This window comes from Electrophorus electricus, chromosome 20 (genome assembly GCF_041902795.1).
Source record: "Electrophorus electricus isolate QZ-2024a chromosome 20, ASM4190279v1, whole genome shotgun sequence".
Classification (NCBI taxonomy): domain Eukaryota; kingdom Metazoa; phylum Chordata; class Actinopteri; order Gymnotiformes; family Gymnotidae; genus Electrophorus; species Electrophorus electricus.
The window spans coordinates 18,264,112-18,282,719 of NC_137516.1; the positions used below are offsets into that span (position 1 = coordinate 18,264,112).

The 18,608-nt window shown below is 46.1% G+C and overlaps 1 protein-coding gene across 4 annotated transcripts in view; it reads right to left on the reverse strand.

The window, feature by feature from the left end:
- The window catches only part of astn1 (astrotactin 1), a 194,933-nt gene that overhangs the window by 129,044 nt on the left and 47,281 nt on the right, over window positions 1-18,608 (reverse strand). The window contains exons 4-7 of one of the 4 annotated variants that reach the window (XM_027011360.3): window positions 17,082-17,231; window positions 10,811-10,918; window positions 4,996-5,142; window positions 2,040-2,207 (exon numbers count right to left, since the gene is read on the reverse strand). In XM_027011360.3, the coding sequence (XP_026867161.2) occupies window positions 2,040-2,207; window positions 4,996-5,142; window positions 10,811-10,918; window positions 17,082-17,231 (573 nt within the window). Of the gene's footprint in view, window positions 1-2,039; window positions 2,208-4,995; window positions 5,143-10,768; window positions 10,919-17,081; window positions 17,232-18,608 lie in introns of all 4 variants that reach the window. The other 3 variants (XM_027011359.3, XM_027011363.3, XM_027011361.3) reach the window with 3 other exon arrangements.

Consider the following 18,608-nt stretch of genomic DNA (forward strand, 5'->3'; position numbering starts at 1 on the left):
GATGAAGGTCCAGAGAGGGAGAGAAAAGCCATTTTTAATTATTTTGTCATTCTACAAGCTCACAGAGGAGGTTATGAATTTGCTTGGCAGTTCAACCAATTTGTTAAAACAGCCCATTAAGGGTTTCGTTTTTGTGCTACTGCGTTAACAAGTAACCCCTAGGAAAGCAAAGTCAAACATGAGCCACACCAAAACTAAAAATGCAATGGCCCAGAAAACCAAATTGCTCCGGCACGTCGGAGGAGGTTTTTTGGATAGTCGTCGAACACGTTAATGCACTTCAACTAAATTGGTACCGAACTCTTTGCTTGACAACTAAGCGCAGCTTTAGTGAATCCATGAAATATTGATTACAAACATACATAAAGCACAAATGTCAATAGTCTCCACCACAGAATGTGTTGGGAATTTAGAGCTAATCATTTTAAATAAAATAATGCGGACATTGGTGCAGTATTTACATTTGTACTTGCTGGAACATGGCTATCGAATTTGGACACAGACTGAAGCTACATTCATGATTCATTAATGACGTCTAAGTCGGGAATGATCCCCCACCCCCACCTCACAGGGAGCCTGCGATGGAGCTATTATTCAGGTGAAATGAATGAAACTTAAGTTCAAGGCAGGGTTAGCACCCTTGAGCAACACGCCACGTTCCTGTGAAATAAAAGCCCTGAGGGACAGGCATACCAGGAGCTCTGCCACCTCACCTCTGTCTCACCCTGGTTGGGACTTTCCCAGAGAACACCGCGCCAATCTCGCCCAAGGCACACAGGAGCCCGGCCGACTGTCCGCCGGGCTCCCACCGGCATCGGCTCTCCGAGTGGCCCATTTCACCAAGGCCCTCATTATGAATGCCGCATATGAAAAGCGCAATGCGATTACCAAACTGAAACAGGGTCGTTCACCAGGAAGCAGAAGCCTGGACCGGCTCTGTTTCTGCCCCATGTGTAGTGCAGTGCTGCAGGACTCCCGAGCCACCGGAGGCACCAGCACTGCTGAGGTGTGGATACAAACCCAGGAGGAGGTTCTCAAGGACGGGTTAGCTCTGCAGGGAGTCACCTCTACCAACGACGGCCACACTGAGGTCTGCGCGAGTACGTCTGTAGACATTTCTTTTGATGTAGTCAGAACAAGTCTGCCAACTATGTTTAAGTTATTAAAAAACCTAAATAAGTCTGCCTTTTTACGGAAAGTGCAAACTTTGAGAGTGAAAGGGAATAAACGTTCATTAACATCCCATAACCCATGCAGGAAAACATACAGCTGCAGCATGCAGACGGTGAAGCACACGAACACAAAATAAATGTGACTTTCCCCAGTTCTTTGAGGAATTATAAACAATAGGCAGACAAAGTCACCAAAACGGTCCTCTGACCCCATTTCAGTTTAAATGTTGGTTTCCCCACACACAGTTCTGCAAAATCTCCACCGCACGTCCCAGTCAGACGATGTGCAACCGTCTTCAAAGTCGTCCTAGCTTAGCACATCCAAGAACCGCAAACGAAACTTCAGATTCCAGCACTTCTCCTCTCCACTGCTCCGCTCGGACTGTCCTTAAAGGAGCTGTTTTCAATCCGCTCCGGCTGAACGACAGAGAACAGGCGCAGCAGGGGTGCAGGGTGGGATGCCACCCACGTCAGCTCTCTGCCAACACAGCATGGCTTTTTTAGGCTAGCCACCTGCTGGGTGATCATTCCTGCCACTAATTATAACCAAAAAACATGCACACTCAGCAAATAGGAGCAATAACGCTTGTTAGGCCGACTGAATAATAGCCGCAAAGTAAAAATCACAGGGAGGTGGGAATGAAAACATATAAATTGGTACTAGATAGGACATTAAGCCTATAAGTCACCCCCTTTTAAATGTGCTCACGCTGTTTTCTATGCACTCAAACACCTTTATAGAGATAAATCTTTAACCAAGGCACTGTACGGGAACGAGAGTCATTTATCAGAATGTGTGGCACTCACAGTCATGGGAAGGACTGCAGGGAGGCGGGGTTTGCATGGGAATGGAGGCAGGGCTTGTACCTGTATCTTGGTCGCATTGGTGTTCGCAGGGGTCCAGGAGGCGGCGGCCACACAGCTCCTGGATCCAGGGTCCACTGGCATTCTGCTGGTGGTAGAGTAGCACCTGCGCTGGGTTCAGCCAATCAGAGGCATCCAGCTGGCTAGCCTGCATCAGGATGAACCTGGAGCCTTCAGAGGGGAGCGCACACGATCAGACAGAACAGCCGGGGGGCGCACGGAAAAACGCAACGCCAGCCAGTCCAGCACGCATCGAGAGTAAACATCAACAAAGGTGGCTGATGGTTAGAGATCTAGCAGCCACTCTGGGCTCCAGGCCTTCAGAGTTTTAAACTGCAACAATGCCCACTGCAGCCAAAATTCAGGAAGCATTCAGTAATTCCGAGCTTTTCTACTCCTGAATACTCAACACCCCTCTCACAAAGAGCCGTCAACACAGGGGGCTGCATCTGCAGGCACTTTTAAAAAGATCCGCCTACTCCTACATCCTGTGTTTTACAGTGAATTCACCTGTCTGGCCAGGAGAGACAGATTGCGCGTTTTCACCTGGTGTGAAAATATAATCAAATGCCACTAGTCTTCTGTAAGTAATAACAGAGTCTCATCCCGCTACTGAGATCCTGCCTGTTACACCGAGGATTGTGGTAACACACAAGTGCAGTCCAGTGTAAATATTAATAAGTCAAGGGTTCCGGTATGTGGACCCACTGTGGTCATTAATCCACTGTGTACACCGTTGCAATCTCCAGACCACCGCGACCATCCAAGCATAACTGGAAATGAATTCTGCTGTGGTGTGTGATGTGGAATATTGTATTAAACCCCATTCATTTAACATTCATTTTAACCTGCACCTCACTGTCAATTAATTTTCCAGTAATATGGTCACGCATAACCACTTGCAGACGTAGATAAACACAGATAAGTACTATTGTTAATGTGCCATAACAAACACAGCAGACGATTAAAAACCATTCACAGTTCACCACTGCAGTTTGTGAATAATTAATTCATTATTGTATGTAGAAGATGAGAAAACAACACCCAGTACACAAAGAAATTACCAGAACCTTTATGGGCACAGGAACTTGTCCTCCAGTTTACAGCAGCAGACAAAATTTTGCACATTTAAAGCTCCCTCCGCTCTCTAAGCAATAATCACTTCTGGTTAAACGGGGGATTATTTGTGTCTAGAATTCCCAGGCTGGCTGTGAAAAAGACCTACCACACCCGCGACGTCTCCAGACTGCTGATGCACGGCCATGACGCACGGACAGGCCATGGACGGTCTAGGACTGGGGTGAGACAAACAGGCACAAGGCCCGAAACGAGAGCACTAGGGTCCCCACGCCTTTCAGGGATAAGCCACGCCTTTCAGAGACAAGCCACGCTGTTCAGATATAAGCCACGCCTTTCAGGGATAAGCCACGCCTTTCAGAGACAAGCCACGCTGTTCAGATATAAGCCACGCCTTTCAGGGATAAGCCACGCCTTTCAGAGATAAGCCACCTGTTTCAGACAAAAGCCACACCTTTCAGAGACAAGCCACGCCTTTCAGAGATAAGCCACAGCTTTCAGACAAAAGCCACATACTTGCGAAGCCTAAAGACAATTTTATCCTGGTGTTACATTCTATGCATGATAATGTGACAAAAACATTTTCACACATGACTTATGACTGATGGTAGTTTGCAGATTTGAAAATTGGACACTAAACTGCACACATTTGCTCTTTCACGGGGTTGCCTGGCCCAGACATACACAGGAACATCAGCGCATACAGCACAAGTGCAAAGGTCACAGACACCCAAGCAATTATATGCTGTTTATCTGAGCAGTAAATGTTCACTCGCAATCAAAACCCTATAATACACATAAATAAACAATATTGAGGGTCTATGTGAAGGTAATGTAGAGGACCCCACAACTAAGCCAGCACAGTCGTCCTCCTGTATCACCAAAGACGTTGTCTACTGTATCTCTCGCAGGAGACATAATCAGCATTACATTAGAGAAACCAGGACAAGGCTCAGTTTGTTTGACACCCTCAGACCGTCAGAATTAAAGATGCGTCATTTCCAGTGGCGAGGCATTTAAATACTAATGGATGCTGCATTAAGGACATATCTGTTTGCATTGCCAGTGGTTGCTATGGCAGCAGTGGAGTGAGGAAACTTAAGGGGAAAGGACCACTGAGCTATAATCAAGTTTTATATTCATAGGAACGTTGGGGCTCTACCTCCTTGGACATTTTCCTTCACAGCTGATGAAGGAGCTCTGTCAGAAATGTGCTGTTTCTTTAGAAACCTTGTGTACTCCACTATATATACATGTACAAACACACCAGTAACAGGACGGGTGAGAGAGGAGGAGTGAAGGCTAGAGAGAGAGAGAGAGAGAGAAAGAGAGAGAGAGAGAGAGAGAAGAGGGGGAATATTGGCTCGTAGTTTTAAACTGCAGGTGCCACATTAAAATTCATTAACAAACTCAACCAGTGCACAAACACAACTAAAGGTCCAAAACACACACAAAGGGCCCTTGGGGAAAAGGAGGCTGGATGGCGTTGGTCTCTGTGTGCGTGCATGTGTGTGAGAGAGAGAGAGAGAGTGTGTGTGTGTGTGCTCATGTTTGTGTGAGAGTGTGTGTGCGTATGTGTGTTTGTGTGTGTGCGTGCATGTGTGTGAGAGAGAGAGAGAGTGTGTGAGAGAGAGAGAGAGTGTGTGTGTGTGTGTGTGTGTGTGTGTGTGTGTGTGTGTGTGTGTGTGTGTGTGTGTGTGTGAGACCTGGCTTGAATATGCTTTGATGCTTTCAAGGCACAGCTGTTGGGTTTTCATAGGAGACTCTCCTAGGGGGAGTGAAAATGGCATTTCCCTGCCTACTGTAGCAGAGTGGAGAGAGGAGAGAGGAGAGACTAGCAGAGAGAGGAGAGACTAGCAGAGAGAGGAGCTGCAGCACTCACCATCGGCGATGAGGTGCTCAGGGACGTGAAGGATGACTCGCACGTTCAGGCTGCAGGAGAGGTGAGTGGAGCACACCAGGCCAATCACACAGCTCACCACACTGATCAGAGTCAGGGTGGTCTTACTAATGGGACTACGGGAAGAGCCTGGGGGGGGTTGAGGGATCGAGAGGGAGAGAGGGGAGCAGGGACAGACAGAGACACAGAGGGAGCGTTAGACAATGGCATAAAGAGAAGATAAAAAGCACCTGATCCAAGACCTTGGCAAGATCCTGTTTATAAGAGCACCTCCAGAGCTCCGACTGGGAGAGCAGCCTTCATCCGCGGAAGGATACCAGCGCACCCAGCCGAGGACGATTGATTAAAAACAAACACAAGTGTAAGGGGTCTGGTGTTGACCTCGACTTCAGACACATATGCCATACCGAGTCGCGGTGGCCAACCATTGTAGTCAAATCAATGGAGGCTGCTTGTATTAATGAACCAACAGCACAACACGCAACAAAGCTCACTCTCACTCTCTCACACACATACACACAGGGAGAGGAAGAAAGAACAACTATGGTGCACATAAATAAACCACAGGCACCAGCAAGGTGACACACAGCTGGGAGATTTGATGCTTGTTCCTGCAGACTAACCGCGGCTGAAGCCAGCGAGCTTTAAACGAGCCCTGGCCATCTCCACCCACAGCCCCGCCCCGACGCCCTGACTTCCCCAACCTAAATAACCACAGCCCAATCTAAACGCCAGACATGGGTCAATTCAATCAAAGAAGATCTGTGGTAACAAATGAAGAAAGCTGGTAGAAATGTCCTAGACGTGGATCTGGGCTTTCCACTGCGTATCTGATATTCCTTCTTATAGTGGTATGACTATCAAAAAGATTTTAAAATGTCTCTGTGAATTTATAAAAAGATCTTTGAACCACCTGGTTCTTGCCTGGATGGAGATTAGTCCCGTATGGACAGACCTAAACCAGTGCGGCTGAACCTCGGCTTACCAACCCAGCGCATTTTCAAATCATAACATTAAAATAGTAAAATGGCCAGAACATTTTGTTATTCGTAACTGAAAAAAAGGCAAGAACTTTGATACATTTTTATAAAATATGGATTCAACAGATCACCTGCGGTATCGTTGAATATCTTCTGATGGTAAGAATATGTTAAGAAAAGGCACCCTACTCTCTGACCTCTCTGAGATGGCAGAACTGGCAGAGTCTTGACTTCAGCACTACACGCTTTGAAAGGGCACTGAGGGGCAGAGACCCCACTGCCATGCCATCATCAGAGCAGTGCCCATTGTGTTGCTCCAAAACGTAATGTATTGATCGCGATGGAGGGGTGGACCTCCCAGACCGCCCCCCCCCCCCACCCCCCCACCCCCCGTGGTGATGGTATCAGCAGTACAAGTGAGACAACAGGTGCAGTAATCACATTCATCACAGCTGCTCCACTCTGTATCCGCATTGGTTAGCTAGCTGGTTAAGTAGGGCTCTTACAACTGTGTTAACCACCCAAAGCACACACACACAGAAGTTCACAAATGGAGGAGGGGTGATGAGGAGGTGTGATGGAGGAGGTGATGGAGGAAAGCTGATGGAGGAGAACTAATGGAGGAGGTGATGGGAGAGCTGATGGAGGAGGTGATGGAGGAGGTGATGGGGAGAGGTGATGGAGGAGGTGATGGAGGAGAGATGATGGGGAGAGGTGATGGAGGAGGTGATGGAGGAGAGATGATGGGGAGAGATGATGGAGGAGGTGATGGAGGAGAGATGATGGGGAGAGATGATAGAGGAGGTAATGATGGAGGAGGTGATGGAGGAGAGGTGATGGAGGAGCTGATGGAGGAGGTGATGGAGGAGCTGATGGAGGAGAGCTGATGGAGGAGGTGATGAGGAGGTGATGGACGAGAGATGATGGGGAGAGATGATGGAGGAGGTGATGGAGGAGCTGATGGAGGAGAGCTGATGGAGGAGGTGATGAGGAGGTGATGGACGAGAGATGATGGGGAGAGATGATGGAGGAGGTGATGGAGGAGAGCTGATGGAGGAGATGATGGGGAGGTGATGGAGGAGGTGATGGAGGAGAGCTGATTGAGGAGGTGATGGAGGAGGTGATGGGGAGGGGTGATGAAGGAGAAGTGAAGGAGGGGTGATGGAGGAGACCGGATGGAGGAGGTGATGGAGAGAGATGATGGAGGAGGGGTGTTTAAAATATAGTGTTAAATGAAGGGTGTTTTAAACTGTTACTACTATTAGAGTAAATGTAATGTATGTACTTTTAGAGTAAATATAATATAATGTACTTTTAGAGTTAATGTAATTAAATGTACAAATAGAGTAAATGTAATATAATGTACCTTTAGAGTAAATGTAATTACCTTTAGAGAAAATGTAATATAATGTACTTTTAGAGTAAATGCACTGTTTATACTTTTAGAGTAAATGTAATGTATGTGCTTTTAGAGTTAATGTAATTACCTTTAGAGAAAATGTAATATAATGTACTTTTAGAGTAAATGTAATGAACATTTAGAGTAAATGGAATATAATGTAGTTTTAGAATAAATGTAATATAATATATTTCTAGAGTAAATGTAATGTATGTACTTTTAGAGTAAATGTTATATAATGTACTTTTGCAGTAAATGTAATTTAATGCACTTTTAGAGTAAATTTAATATAATGTACATTTACAGTAAATGTACTTTTAGAGTAAATGTAATGTATGTACTTTTATGGTAAATGTAATATAATGTACTTTTGCAGTAAATGTAATGTAATGTACTTTTAGAGTAAATGTAATATATGAACTTTTAGTGTAAATGTATGTACTTTTAGAGAAAATATAATATAAAGTACATTTAGAGTAAATGTAATGTATGTACTTTTCTGAGTAAATGTAATGTACTTTTAGAGTAAATGTAATTGTCATTACAGTAAGTGTAATGAGTGTAATGAAGTATAATGAAGTGTAATGAAATATACTTTTAGAGTAAATGTAATGTATGTACTTTTAGAGTAAATGTAATGTATGTAGTTTTAGAGTAAATGTAATATAATGTACATTTAGAGCAAATGTAATGTACTTTTAGAGCAAATGTAATTAGCTTTAGAGAAAATGTAATGAAATGTACTTTAAGAGTAAATGTAATGTATGTACTTTTAGCATATATGGAATGTATGTACTTTTCTGAGTAAATATAATGTACTTTTAGAGTAAATGTAATTGTCATTACAGTAAGTGTAATGTACTTTTAGAGTAAATGTAATGTAATGTACTTTTAGAGTAAATTGAATATAATGTACTTTTGCAGTAAATGTAATTTAATGTACTTTTAGAGTAAATGTAATGTATGTACTTTTAGAGAAAATGTAATATAATGTACTTTTAGAGTAAATGTAATGTATGTACTTTTAGGCTAAATGCAATATAATGTACTTTTAGAATGAATGTAATGTATGTAATTTTACATATATGTATGTACTTTTCTGAGTAAATGTAATGTACTTTTAGAGTAAATGTAATATAATGTAATTTAGAGTAACTGTAATGTACTTTTAGAGTAAATGTAATTGTCATTACAGTAAGTGTAATGAGTGTAATGAAGTGTAATGAAATATACTTTTAGAGTAAATGTAATGTATGTAGTTTTAGAGTAAATGTAATATAATGTACATTTAGAGCAAATGTAATGTACTTTTAGAGCAAATGTAATTAGCTTTAGAGAAAATGTAATGAAATGTACTTTTAGAGTAAATGTAATGTATGTACTTTTAGCATATATGGAATGTATGTACTTTTCTGAGTACATGTAATGTACTTTTAGAGTAAATGTAATTATCATTACAGTAAGTGTAATGTACTTTTAGAGTAAATGTAATTACCTTTAGAGAAAATGTAATGAAATATACTTTTAGAGTAAATGTAATGTAATGTACTTTTAGACTAAATGGAATATAATGTACTTTTGCAGTAAATGTAATATAATGTACTTTTAGCATAAATGTAATGTATGTACTTTTAGAGAAAATGCAATATAATGTACTTTTAGAGTAAATGTAATGTATGTAATTTTACATATATGTATGTACCTTTCTGAGTAAATGTAATTTACTTTTAGAGTAAATGTAATTACCTTCAGAGAAAATATAATGAAATGTACTTTTAGAGTAAATGTAATATAATGAACTATGAGTAAATGCAATGTATGTACTTTTAGAGTAAATGTAATATGTAATTTTAGAGTAAATGTAATGAAATGTATATATAGAGTAAATGTAATATAATGTGCATATATAATGTATGTACTTTTAGAGTAAATGTTTTGTTTGTACTTTTATAGTAAATGTAATTACCTTTAGAGAAAATGTAATATAATGTACTTTTAGAGTAAATGTAATATAATGAACTATGAGTAAATGCAATGTATGTACTTTTAGAGTAAATGTAATATGTAATTTTAGAGTAAATGTAATGAAATGTATATATAGAGTAAATGTAATATAATGTGCATATATAATGAATGTACTTTTAGAGTAAATGTTTTGTTTGTACTTTTAGAGTAAATGTAATTACCTTTAGAGAAAATGTAATATAATGTACTTTTAGAGTAAATGTAATATAGTGAACATTTAGAGTAAATGTAATGTAGTGAACATTTAGAGTAAATGTAATATAGTGAACATTTAGAGTAAATGTTATGTTTGTACTTTTAGGAGCAACACCTTGAGTCTTCACCTCTAGTCACAGAGCAAATATAAACATCACACGCCGCACAAACACGTTTGTAAAATCAACACAACGTCAAGGGCAAATGATCCGTTCGCAAGTGACACGTGAAATGGAGGAAAATAAATAAATAACACAAAGCGTCCGCCATTTCTGACTTAAGTTGAGTCCAATTAGAGGTGTCACTGCCGTAGCTGAGGCGGGGTGTACGTTGTCGCCCTGGAGTGGATAATTGGGTGGTGTCACTGTTTAGGGAAGAGACGACTGGCTGAGAGCTGCCTTCATGTTGGCAGTTGAGCTGGTGATCCAGACCTGCCGGCTCCTTCCTCGAGCAGTGTGCCGCCACACCTCGGAGGTACGGCAAAGAGGCCACATGCTGTAACCTCCAGCGCCAGCCAGACGCATGTGGTCATCCACGTGTGGTTCCCACACTTTCAGACTCCTCGATCGTTCCAACAGCCGCTGCCTTCTTCCAATTAGACAGCATGCTGGACAGCGCTCCGGACAGCATTCTGGAGAAGCTGGCAGCCCATTAGCTTGGACAGGATTTTCGCGCCTGCTTGTGAGTCTTTGACATCCACTCAGAACTTGGGCTGAAGCCCGATGATGGTCAAAGTGCAACCACAGCAAAAGTGGAACAAATGTCATCACACAAACGGGGGGAGGCGGGGAAACCACGCACAGGGCTGCACCATCATTCTGCTTTAGCAGAGAAAAGAAAATATCAACATTCAGTAAATGAAAACTTTCACACACACCCCCCCCAAATAAAGAAAAAAGCAGATCCCACATCCAACACGGCACATGCCTCCGTGTAAACAATGACAACAATCCAGTGTGTAGTTGTGAGTTGCATCACAACTACAGCTTTGCTCAGACACTGAACAAAGTCCCTCCACGCACACACACACACACACACACACACACACGCACGCACGAGCGCGTGCGCGTGGACGTGCACGCTCGAGGGGCATGGCCCTCAGGCAGACGCGGCAGTGATGTCATGCGACGGGTTGCGGTGTGGAAGTCTTCCTTACCCCCGGAGCCCCAGGCTGGGGTGGCGTTACCATTTCTCATACCTCTGCCCCGGCGCCGGCTACGGTTGGGGTCCGTGTAGAAGGTGAGCTGCGGCTCGCTGTCCGCCTCCGTGCCCGAGTCCCCATCCGGGTTCAGGAAGGCTGAACCCGCTGCAGAATTCACACAGAAAGAACCTACAGTGAACAACACCCCCACCCAGTCAGAAACCCCTCTTCATCCCGAACAGGGCCGGTCCGGACACCTCAGTGGAGCTCGTCTCGTCTGAGGAGGACATGTCTTAGCGCAGTGTTTCTCAAGCCTAACTTCAGAGCCAACAAGAGAGATCCCAACTCCCAGCCCAGCTGGACCAAACCATTCTGAACACGGCGCACCTGGGGCCAGGTGTGTACAGGTGTGTACAGGTGTCCTGGAGGTCGGGGTCACAGAAGACTAGGTTAAGAAACAATGCTCCAGTATTTAGGATGGATTCAGTCTTTGAACTAAGCTTCCCAGAAGTTCAGATGGAGATATATAGCTTGCCTATATCCCATAATGCATATCTGCACTTTGCAGGGGAGTCTGCATTATCAGTACTTATGTACAAACTGTCTTAACATCAAAATACATCAAAAAAGAAAAAAAACCCTCAAATATTCCCTTGAACTTGTACTTAGAAAACTGAAATGCCTAATCTATCAACACGTGACAGTGTTACAGTGTGGCTAGCATGTCGTTGTCTAATTAGCAACCATTAGTTTAATCATCTTCCATAATTATGATGCCAGATGTATAGGAAGAGCTAGAAACCCCGTAACAAAGATCACAAAGATGTGAACAAAGGCCATCCATCCTCCTTTACTGAAGTAAAACGCTTGCCACTTCAGCGGGACAATCAGCAGGACAATCATCAGGACGGTACAGGCTCCCTGACTGATCTTCGCTCCAGATTCCTTTCAGAGTTTACTCGAACACTTTTCCATTAAAACCACAAATAACCCATATGAGAATGCCACTGGTTGTGTGGCTGTGGGTGAAGTGTTTTTACACCTTCAACACGGAGCGCTCCATGCAGACAGCTGTGATCTGCTCGTCCCGTCTGCTGCATACTAACCGAGACGGGTGTGTCGCACGGTGATGACCCGTCATCCATTTTACTTCCTACAACGTCTGATTCAGTCTCGAATCAGACGGAGTGGAATCTAACTTCCTCTGAACATCACTGATGCACATTAACACCTGACTGAAAGTGCTACACTCTCATGTCGGCCACATAGTTGTGGGAATCTCCACATACCTCACAATTCTGAAAGCTTTTTAAAATACACGCAAAACTTAAATACATATATCTTCTTTTACTTCCTTACTTCTTAATGCACATTTTTGTTGCGATTTAATCTGAAATAGTTTCTATTTTTTTTTAAGAACCGAGTGTGCAGAACGCAGTAGACTTGAAGTGCCACTCTTGCGCCTCCTGGTGTTCCGAAAGGGCTCCTCTCCTTATTTCACCGGAACTCTAGCCATGGGCCGAACCACCAGACCGGATCCGACCCAAGCCAGCCTGACTGCATGTGGATTTGACATGTGTCAGTCAATGATCTCCCCTCCACAGTTAACCGCAACATTGGGAAGGTTATATCATTGCCCGTATATGTTCTGACAGAACCGAAAAGTGGCCGGATAAATTCAGCTTTTACTCAAAAGCCTGCAATACACAACAGACATCTAAATGTGAATTATTTACAAGTTATCAATGAAGGAGCTTTCCATGTGCACATGCAGACACTGCACCTCTTAAAAAGGTCTGCTCATTAGCCTGACCCGTATAAAGTCAGGCCACTGTGTTTTCTGCTTAGGTGCATGAATAAGAGAGAACTGCAGAACATGTAAGAATGCATCCTACTGTGAGATGTGAAGCCATGCCTGGGGAGTGGTAAGATATTTAATTTCCATCTGACTTGAATTATCTCTTCCCATGAAGGGGAAAACCAGCTTTAGCCTGGCTGCACAGTGTGTTCCCTTCCACGGCCACCCGCCACCCCCTGGGCCACGGGATCCAGGGCCACCCAACAACCCCTGAGCTACGGGATCCAGGGCCACCCACCATCCCCTGGGCCACGGGATCCAGGGCCACCCAACAACGCCTGGGCCACGGGATCCAGGGCCACCCACCACTCCCTGGGCCACGGGATCCAGGGCCACCCCCCATCCCCTGGGCCACGGGATCCAGGGCCACCCCCCATCCCCTGGGCCATGGGATCCAGGGCCACCCCCCATCCCCTGGGCCACGGGATCCAGGGCCACCCCCCATCCCCTGGGCCACGGTATCCAAGGCTATCCCCCATTCTCTGGGCCATGGGATCCAGGGCCACCCCCCATCCCCTGGGCCACGGGATCCAGGGCCACCCCCCATCCCATGGGCCAGGGGATCCAGGGCCACCACCCACCCCCTGGGCCATGGGATCCAGCGCCAACCCCACCCCCTGGGCCATGGGATCCAGGGCCAACCCCACCCACTGGGCCAGGGCCAGGGGATCCAGGGCCACCCCCCACCCCCTGAGCCACGGGATCCAGGGCCACCCCCCACCCCCTGGGCCAGGGGATCCAGGGCCACCCCCCACCCCCTTTAATTGCATTCATTAGCAAATGAAGAGAAAAGATGAGTGTTGTCACCCTTACTGTGGGAACACATGAACCCAGACTGAATGGGGAAACAGCAGAACACATGAATCATGATCCCAATGGGATGTGGGAAAGGGAGACGGTCTCCAGCAGACAGGTGGGAATGCCTGCAACAGACACCATAAAGAACAAAGAAAATGACATAATTCACACCATAGAAGAGCCATGTTCAAAAAAACAACAACAATAAATTCAAATATTCAAAAAATGTTCCAAAAACCGACACCGCAATGTTGACATAACCCATAAAAGTGGATTGGTATTCCCCTCTGCTTTGGCACGAGGATTTTTTTGACAACACATCTAAGACAGAAAAGACACACGAGAGTAATAATTACAAACATGCAGTTCATCCCAAACAGGTGTGGACAGCTTCTGCTCACACAGCAGCTGACCCCTGACGCACCGGCGCGTGACGTCGCTTTTTCCCCAACGACTCCATTTTAAGCTACACGTCTCGGCGCGGCAGGTGGTTGGTGAACACAAGCCATGTCCCACCGAGATGACGCCTGTGCTGCGTCTCATGCGCTGTGCCTCCAGGTGTCAAAGACTCTATTTACCCTGGACAGAAGAACGCTTCCGGGAGAAACAAAGCCATGAGACGGGACCGCTCTCAGATCTGACGGCGAGGCACCACAGAGCTTGGCTCGCGTTCTACCCTGGCGTAGCCGCGCTTCAAAACAGCCAGCGCGTGGAGATCAAAGGGATATTGTAATGCAAAGGTGATATTCTCCACCAGTATAATGCCACTGGAGACGCGGCGAGTGTGTGCACAGAGGGGAGCGCGAAGAGTGTGAAAAAAGAAGGATGGATTCAAGCAAATCACTAAAATGTAGAGAAAAATGGAACTTGCCTGTCTTTGGATTTCCTGTCGTTACAAGGATGACCAAGGCCGGTAGCCGCAAAGAAAACCCTGAACACAGCTGATGGACAAAATAACTCTGTAAACCTCCATGCTACGGTGACCAGTACTGCTTGCGAGACTCTGAATAGTGACAGGAATGAACTCTATGCTACTTTTCTCCCACTCTCTGTGCTCCGAGCAGGAATGTCAGGGGCTGGCCGTGACGGCACTGCTGAGGTCGGAACGATGTGGAGGTTTGTATCTGACAGCTGAGAAGAGTCCTACATAGAAACAGGACAGAACGTTGGCTGAGGTTCACCATTGCAGAATAACAGCCTGGTGGAACTTATGGATGACCCGCGTGGGCTGAGGCCAAATGCAGTCATGGCGACCGCACAGCGCAGAGGTCAACAGCAAATGAAACATTCACCATTACAAAACTAAACACCGAGGCCAACAGGAGTGATCCAAGACGCACACGTCTGAGCTCGGACCCACAAAACACAGAATGACAAAGGGATGAGCCGAGTCGAGAAGGTTCTCGAACGCCGCATGGAGAGTGTGTGAAGGACGAAACCAGAAGCCCTCTACATGGAGGCTTAGCGTGGCGTCTGCCGCTCGTCCCATTAGCCGTGGGCTTGCGTAACAGGCCCGTAGCGTGGTATGAAAACGTGTCACTGCGCAGATCCTTGCCACCGCTAAAGACCTTTACAGAGATTAATAAAACACGAAGGCAAAGAACGCGTTTTCTCCGAGACCCTCGAGGTCGCAATAAAAAAACACCAAACAACACAAATGGACACGGGCGCTTTTTTGAGCCTTCACGCTGCACTCGCTGCTTTTCCCGGACGGCCACGGCTAGCACGAAGGTCTGGCTCTCGCCGTCAGGATAACAAAAGGCAAACAAAAGGAGGCACCTTCAAAGGAATCAGCCAGGAACCTCATAGATCTGGCTGTGCAGTTAGGAGGCGGCCAAAAGGAGCATCTCTCCATGGGAAGGAATCACCCAGGAGCTCCTTCACATATCCAGCGCCCCATGCCGGCTATGGGCAGCTTTCAGTTCTCCAGGCCGGAGTGATGCGAGACAATTGTTTGGAGGGGCTCTGGAATTGGAACGTCGCCGGAAGGTGTGGTGTGGTGGAGAGGCTTATGCCGTCGGCTCCGGCCTACCGGAAACGGAAAGGCGGAGGCGATCCAAGGAGCAGCGGCAGTCCAAGGACAAGCTGAGTGGGATAAACAGAGGAACACAGGGAGAGAGGAAGGTGGCACGGCAGGAAAAAATCTTCCTGCAAATGCACATCCTCACATCAACAACAGGAATGACGCACCGAGGAACCAAAAGATCAGCAGTTACAGCACAAACACACACAAACTCACACCACAAAAAACTCCCCAGTCAAACATCCCCCCCTCACACTCACACACACACACACATACACCCCACACACACTTAGATCGCTTAGCTAGTTCGATCTTTGTTTACAGTCACTCGCATAGTTAATAATAGTAAGGTTAAAAAAAACATGGAACAAAGCTTCTATCTTACACACCAAGCGATAACACAGACCTAATGAAACAGATGAGATTCCTCTCTCTTCTGCTGCTCACAGATAAACGACGCAGAAAGGCATGGGCTGTCAGAGGAAGTCGTTAAAGATCCGAAAACTGCAGGGAAGCCGGAGCCCATGGCCAAGCCTTTGGCATGCGAGGTGGAGACGACACACTCACTGGATCATCGAAACTAATGAGCAAAGTGCTTTAGCATCTCATGCCCTGAAAAAGATCTATAACCCTTTTTGCTTTCAAAGGCTAGGCCATTATTTTAGAAACAGAACAATATCACCTCACTGTGTTTACGGTTTCAAAACCCCCAATTTTTTGTTTTCGTTCTGTTTTATTTTGCTTCTCGGTTTTGTGTAATTCAATCTTGTACAGAGAATTTCCTGACCGAAGAAACACTGCAATCTATAAAAAGCAAAAGCCCGGTAAAGTTAAAAGAGTGTGGCATAATTGCGCTACCCTCAGGAGGTCGGGAAAGACGAGAAGAAAAGCTGGTTAGTCCAAAAACAATAATCAGACTGTAACTGTTCCCAGGGTTAGCCAACATCAGAACAGAGAAAGAAAAAAACAAAACACACCTTGAATCAAACAAGATTTGCGTAAATCCAAGGTCAGTACCCAAGTGTCCATGAAGACTCTTCCAGGTGGCCTTTGCACTGTGGCCCTGCCCACACTAGTGGCCCCGCCAACACCAGTGACCCCGCTCACACTAGGGCTGGAGAAATGTCATTACCTGGTTGGAGGTGGAACAGACCAAGCTGTGGTCCACTGCGGGGTTTTGGGGGAACGGTCTGAACTCCAGCCTATGGACAACTGTGTAAACTGTCCTAATGGATTATATCTGAGATAATTCCAGCCAAAGAGAGCTGGAACCAGTACATAGTGTAATGAAAGGCTGGTTCATCTATTATGGCAAATGTTTAGAAAATTTCAAGTAGAAATTTTGTCTCTGCACCCACGTCTACCACACATCCACATAAAACAAGAAAAATAACAAGAAAATTGTCTACTACAAAAAAAATGTACTATGATGATAATGGTTTAGGCATATATGAGGTGGGTCAGACCACAAACTCATGAGCTGATCACAGATCTGAATGAAACACAGACCACACAGGACGAATGAAACTGACAGGCAGGGGAGGGGGTGGGGCAGGGGGCGGGGCTTTTAGCCACACACGAACATCACTGATGGAGAATGTGGCTGCTGGTGGCAGTAGGCGTGTCTATGCAAATGGCCGACCACTCACCGCGCGTTTTGCTGGACAGGCGCTTGCGCTGGTTGGTGGAGGTGGTGTGTGGGAGGAGCGTGTTTTGCTGGTGACTGTTGTCAACTGGACTGGTGGCTATGATGTTATCCTTGTACTTGCTCATTAGGGACAGTTTTGTATTGTCATTCCCTGATGGCAAAAAGGGTAACATTAGAGAGAGAGAGAGAGAGAGAGAGAGAGAGAGAGAGAGAGAGAGAGAGAGAGAGAGAGGGAGAGAGAGAAATGGACAACATATAACAGCCAGCGACAGACGCACTAAATAAAAGCATGCTGTTTACAGGTATTCTCGGACTTCATCACTCCACCACCTCAAGCCTTCATAGGCCAGTAACTCAGACGCCATGACATTCCCTCACTCCCCATTACGCAACGCTGCCAGAACCTTCCAGGGCTCAGTCCCTCGGTAACGAGCAGAGCTCCTCTGACTAAGACAAGTGACACCGCAGGGCATCTTTACAGCAGCTTGTCTCTTCCAGGGAAAACTTGCAATCTTCCGGCATTTAGGCAGCGGCCACCGTTTCGAGCACCAGGAATCCAGAGGTCCAGCCCATGTGCGGCCGGTTCGAGTCATGGTGTGAGTCTCGCCGTGACGTCCCAAACACAGCTTTGGAGCGCAGGACCTTACAGACGACGCAAGACTTGACACGGACCGTTGACTCTCTGACTAACTAGCTCTGCTGTCCTGATCTTTACTCCATCTGTTTCCTCTCTCCGTGAGTGCCCTTTCTTTAGCAGGGCTGATACAGCCTTGGCGATATCTGAGCTGACTTTTCCACGGCAACTTCTTAAGTGCCCTTCATTTTTCTCCCCCAAGAGATTTTGTGCGTGACCCTATTGAGATATCAGAGGACACTAAAAACAAGGAGAGAAAATCGAAGCCAGATCTGGGCTTCACTTAACAGGGAGGTAATCACACCGGGGGCCCTGCCACAGGGTTTGTAGCTCTTCCCAGTGTGTGAGGGGCTGTGTGAGGGGTTGTTAGGGGTGTGTGAGGGGGAGTGTGATGGGGTGTTAGGGGCATGTGAGGGGGGTGTTAAGGGTGTGTGAGGAGCTGTTAGGGGTATGTGCGAGGGTGTGTGAGGGGGTGTTAGGGGTGTGTGAGGGGGAGTGTGAGGGAGGTGTTAGGGGTGTGTGAGGGGGAGTGTGAGGGGGTGTTAGGGGTGTGTGAGGGGGTGTGTGAGGGAGGTGTTAGGGGTGTGTGAGAGGGTGTGTGAGGGAGGTGTTAGGGGCTGTTAGGGGTGTGTAAGGGGGTGTGTGAGGGGGTGTTAGGGGTGTGTGAGGGGGTGTGTGAGGGGGTGTTAGGGGTGTGTGAGAGGGTGTGTGAGGGAGGTGTTAGGGGGTGTTAGGGGTGTGTGAGAGGGTGTGTGAGGGAGGTGTTAGGGGATGTTAGGGGTGTGTAAGGGGGTGTGTGAGGAGGTTAGGGGTGTGTGAGGGGGAGTGTGAGGGGGTGTTAGGGGCTGTTAGGGGTGTGTAAGGGGGTGTGTGAGGGGGTGTTAGGGGTGTGTG